Source organism: Lipotes vexillifer, unplaced genomic scaffold (genome assembly GCF_000442215.2).
Source record: "Lipotes vexillifer unplaced genomic scaffold, Lipotes_vexillifer_v1.1 scaffold283, whole genome shotgun sequence".
In the NCBI taxonomy this organism is placed as follows: domain Eukaryota; kingdom Metazoa; phylum Chordata; class Mammalia; order Artiodactyla; family Lipotidae; genus Lipotes; species Lipotes vexillifer.
In genome coordinates this window covers 257,315-262,362 of record NW_006789004.1, presented here as the reverse complement: position 1 = coordinate 262,362, position 5,048 = coordinate 257,315, and the positions used below count along the sequence as shown (strand labels likewise).

General features: G+C 41.2%; 1 protein-coding gene across 1 annotated transcript in view; it reads left to right on the top strand.

Annotated features, from left to right (window-relative positions):
• MYO5A (myosin VA) overlaps window positions 1-5,048 on the top strand; it is a 121,552-nt gene that overhangs the window by 91,595 nt on the left and 24,909 nt on the right. Inside the window, exons 30-31 of the mRNA XM_007461912.1 lie at window positions 2,959-3,039; window positions 4,727-4,925. Of these exons, the coding sequence (XP_007461974.1) occupies window positions 2,959-3,039; window positions 4,727-4,925 (280 nt within the window). The remainder of the gene's footprint in view (window positions 1-2,958; window positions 3,040-4,726; window positions 4,926-5,048) is intronic.

Genomic DNA, 5,048 nt, shown 5'->3' with positions numbered 1-5,048 from the left:
CTGCTTCCCAAAGAGCCTTCATGCTATTGAACTCGGAACTTAAAAGACTACATGCTTAAAAGAACACAGCCAGTGATGATAACAGAGATTTATCAGTGTACATCTAGGTCTCCTGATGCATAATGTTAGGATTGGTATACAGAAATACTTCACAAACTAAAGAATATTACCATGCAAAATGTAAGGTACTTATTACCTTCTTTTATGGGCAAGAGTGGAGAATGCTTATAAAAGTATTTGGTTAAACTTAAATTTTAATTTATGTATGTAGGTTGTAAGCATATCTTATAGCTAAGAATGTGTTAGTATAAAAAGAGCTGTATTACATTGTTCATCCATCCACTCAGCTGTTCAGTCACCAGGTATGTATTGCATGCCTGCTTCATCCCAGGCCCTGTGCCACACACTGGGAATATAGCAGTAAGCAAGATAAATACAGTCCTTCCTTTCACAGAGTTTATAGGCTGTTGGGGAGACAGCCGAGATAATTTGGACTTCCCTCCAGTGACAGGAAGGAAGTCATTTTTTAAAAAAAATAAATTTATTTATTTTTATTTTTGTCTGCGTTGGGTCTTTGTTGCTGCCCACTGGCTTTTCTCTAGTTATGGCGAGCAGGGGCTACTCTTCGTTGCAGTGCATGGGCTTATCATTGCGGTGGCTTCTCTTGTTGCGGAGCACGGGCTCTAGGCGCGCAAGCTTCAGTAGTTGTGGCTCACGGGCTTAGTTGCTCCGCGGCATGTGGGATCTTCCCGGACCGGGGCTCGAACCCGTGTCCCCTGCATCAGCAGGCGGATTCTTAACCACTGCACCACCAGGGAAGCTGCTGAAAGATTTTAAGTAGGAGAATGATATGATGAGATTGGAATTTTAGAAAGCTAGCCCTGGCTTTTATGTTAGAGAATAGATTGTAGTGGAACAAGATTGAGAGCGTAAAGACCAGTTAAGAGGTTATTACCATAATTGAATGACTGATTATAGTGACTTTGACTTAGTTGGTAACAGTTGGGATTGAAGAAAATGGGACACTTTGAAAGATACCTAAGAAGATGGGGTGTGTAGCCTTGCAGTTTGTTGGCTGTGTGGGATGGGGATCATGAAGGGTAACTCTGCAGTGTCTGCTATGGATACTTGGTTGGATATAGTGATGCCAGTTTGTGATCCTGGGTCTGGGATGTGGGGAAGTACAAGAAATGATCAGTAGATTTACAAATATTTAAGGAGGTAGGAAGACATCCAAGGAGAGAAATTCATTAGGCGGTTGAAAATATAGATCTGGAACAGGAGAGATAATGTAGGCTGAGATGTAAATATTGAAGTCATCAGCATGTAATAATACAGTTGAGACCATGCAAATAAATCAACTCTCTAGGGAGAGATGGTAGATGGAAAATGGAAGAGCAATGTCTGAAATTTGTTTTATGTAAACATCGTATCAACAAGAGAAGTCTTGGGGCTTCCCTGGTGGCGCAGTGGTTAAGAATCCGCCTGCCAATGGAGGGGACACGGGTTCGAGCCCTGGTCTGGGAAGACCCCACATGCCACGGAGCAACTAACCCCATGTGCCACAACTACGGAGCCTATGCTCTAGAGCCTGTGAGCCACAACTGAAGCCCACGCGCCTAGAGCCCGTGCTCTGCAATGGGAGAGGCCACCGCAATGAGTAGCCCGCGCACTGCAACGAAGAGTAGCCCCTGCTCGCCGCAACTAGGGAAAGCCCGCGCGCAGCAACAAAGACCCAACGCAGCCATAAATAAACAAACAAACAAACAAAACAGAAGTCTAGTAGGAGGAGTAAGAACCTGGGCTCTGGAGTCAGATAGCCCTGGCCTTCACCACTTGCCAGCTGTGCAACCCCTGCAGGTATCTTACGTCTAAGCCTCAGTGTCTTCTTCTGCAGTGTGGCAAATGATATATATTGGGTTACTGGGAGAACTAAATGAAATGATACATGTGGAAGGATGTAGAATGGTGTCTGACACTTGACAAACACTCAAAAATATTATTTTTATACCCTCAGTAGAAAAAAAGCTATAACCAACTCTGTCAGTTTTGTTAATTCTACATACTTTTAATAAAATGTGTCACACTTCTAGTATAAAAGCAGTTTCCCCGGGTCTTAAAATTAATTTTTGACACAACAAACCTTTTAAAAGTTGTATCATAAAAGCTGGCAACTTTGGACATATACTGGCTTATAAGTTACTCCTATAAGAATTTTTAAAAATAATTTTAAAAATACAAAATCAGATTTTATTAAGCTAAAACAAATTCCTACCCAGAAGACTTAAAACTTCATTTTGAAATGAATTATGAAAATTGCCACATGAAGACAGTAGCTGAAATTTTCATTCTATATGTATATGACTGTTTTGGTTAGTCTCTAACATAATATGTGACATATAAGATCACTCTCCTAGCTGAAGTGGGAAGCGGCCACATAGCACAGGGAGATCAGCTCGGTGCTTTGTGACCACCTAGAGGGGTGAGATAGGGAGGGTGGGAGGGAGACGCAAGAGGGAAGGGATATGGGGATATATGTGTATGTATAGCTGATTCACTTTGTTATACAGCAGAAACTAACACACCACTGTAAAGCAATTATACTCCAATAAAGATGTTAGAAAAAAAAAGATCACTCTGCTAGCTGAATAAAATGTTAAAAATAGAACCTCCTTCTCACCTCTTCAGTCATTTATTATTTTGCAGGAAAAGTAGCTCTAGATGTTGATTATTTTGTTTTAATTTCTACACATTTACGTGTGATGTTACATGTTACCCATTTTTAAAAAAACATTAACCAAAAATGATTTTTGTGGTAATATCTTAAAGTCATCTGTAATTAATAAAAACAGTCCTGTTGACTTAATAAAATATTGAAATATCACATGCTGCTCTTGACCATCATCATCTCATTACCATCCCTTTGTGTTTTGCATTGTTGTTCCTTTTGCATGGAAGATCATCTGCTATGGATGGCCATGAGTTGAATGAGGATGGAGAGCTGTTGCTGGTTTATGAAGGGTTAAAACAAGCCAACAGGTTATATTTGTCTCCTCAAAATGGAATGTTATTAATTTGTTGTTTTTCTTACTAACAGTGGCCTCCTGACTTTAACTTCTGTATTTCTTATTCATTAATTGTCTTCCTGGGTAAATTTCAGACACTAAAATTTGTGAATATCTCACTAAAAGTGGAAGAAATTCCAAACCTCTCAACTGGAGCCCAAGCTACTACTGCAGGAGAGATTAATACCTATTACTTAGTGGCTTCTTATTTGGAATAATGATCAATTTAAAGGATATATGTGCCTGGGCAATGTGTCTACATTCTCATATATTTTGATCATGCTGCCTAACAGCAGTGTTAAGTGCACGATTTGGCATTCTGTGTGGTTATTGTGAAATTCCGATTTGTGAAACCACAAACAAAGAGGGTTTCCTGCATTGCTACAGTTCAAAATAATCACCCTAACTCAACATGTTAAATATGTTTAGGGGAAATTGAAACAGCAGCACCTTTCTAACATAGACACTCATCTCCTCTAGCGAGATTTGTGTCTTAAAATCTCTTAAAAATGCCATTTTAGTGATGACTTTTAAAAAATATTTAGCAGACTCTTTGTTCAAGGGGCTTCTACTTATTCTGCTTTGTTCTAATCACAAACCTTTGTCATTAACTTTGTGGTGTTATTGGTTCAAATCCTTTTGAAATTTTATAATCATTAAAATATTTTTAGTCTGCTGTTAACTGTTTGCTTGCAATGGCATCAGTAAGTGTTGCCCAGCATTTGATAACCAAGGGGGTTCGAATAAAAGAACATCTTTTCTTTCTTCATGTTAGTTAATTCCTATCCATAACTTTGTCTTGACTTTGGAAAAGGGGGTGAATGTGGAAATGGGGGTGCCTGGTGAAGGGAGGATGCCAGTTCGCTCTAGTATCCTCCTGCTCTGGACTACTCACGGCACAGCTGACTTGTATGTTTGCTCACAGAAGCAGTAGCTGCTTTGTTGGTCCCATGTTCTAAAACCATATCTTGTTAGGATTCTGTTACTGATGAGGAAGTTTATGGGGAAAGAGAAAATTACAAATTATATATATATATATATATATATATGAAATTTCAGAGCTATCTGTCTGGATTTGGGTAAATCTGTATGTATGTCAGAGTAGCACTCCAGCCTTTCTGCCCTTCAGAGATAAAAGTAGAAAGTAAAAATGGGACCCTGGTCACACCCTCTGCCTGGAATTAGTAATGCTGAAAGTCTTCAAGGCATATTTAATTAGACGGGGCATTTGTAATCTTGCCCTCCATAGTGCGGTGATTTTGTGGCGAAGGTACTAGCTTTGCCAACTTAAATGCTAGTTTGTGAATGTAGTAAGCCAGGTTCTTTAACCTATGTCTTTCAATTGATTGTTTGATCAATTTTTAATTGATTGATTGATCATCATTTTCTATGAACCTTTCAAAAGAGCTAAAATTTTCCTGTTTCTAGGGGCCTTTGAGAACTTTGTAGCAGGGTCCACAGTTCAGAAAGACACAAATGTGAGCACATCGGTTTCCATTTCTGGCCCTTGATTGAGTTCCTAGACTCTAATCAAGTCAGAAGCTACACAGTCACTACAGAATCCCCGCTTTTCTGCCCTTGCAAGTGAGCGCGGAGTCTGCACCCTTCAGGTAGGGACTCTGGTGTCACCTCCCTTTCCTAGTCGTGTGGCTTCTCCGCAGGCTCCTGGAATCCCAGCTGCAGTCGCAGAAGAGGAGCCATGAGAATGAGGCCGAAGCGCTCCGCGGGGAGATCCAGAGCCTGAAGGAGGAGAACAACCGGCAGCAGCAGCTGCTGGCCCAGAACCTGCAGCTGCCCCCAGAGGCCCGCATCGAGGCCAGCCTGCAGCACGAGATCACCCGGCTCACCAACGAGAACCTGGTAAGGGAGGTGCCAGGCCACACTCCTCAGCACACAGGGCCTAGCCCTGCAGGGCGGGCTTCCTTGCTTTTTGAGCAAAACGTCTTTCCTGACTGGGAAACACTCACTGCCCCACACTTGTTA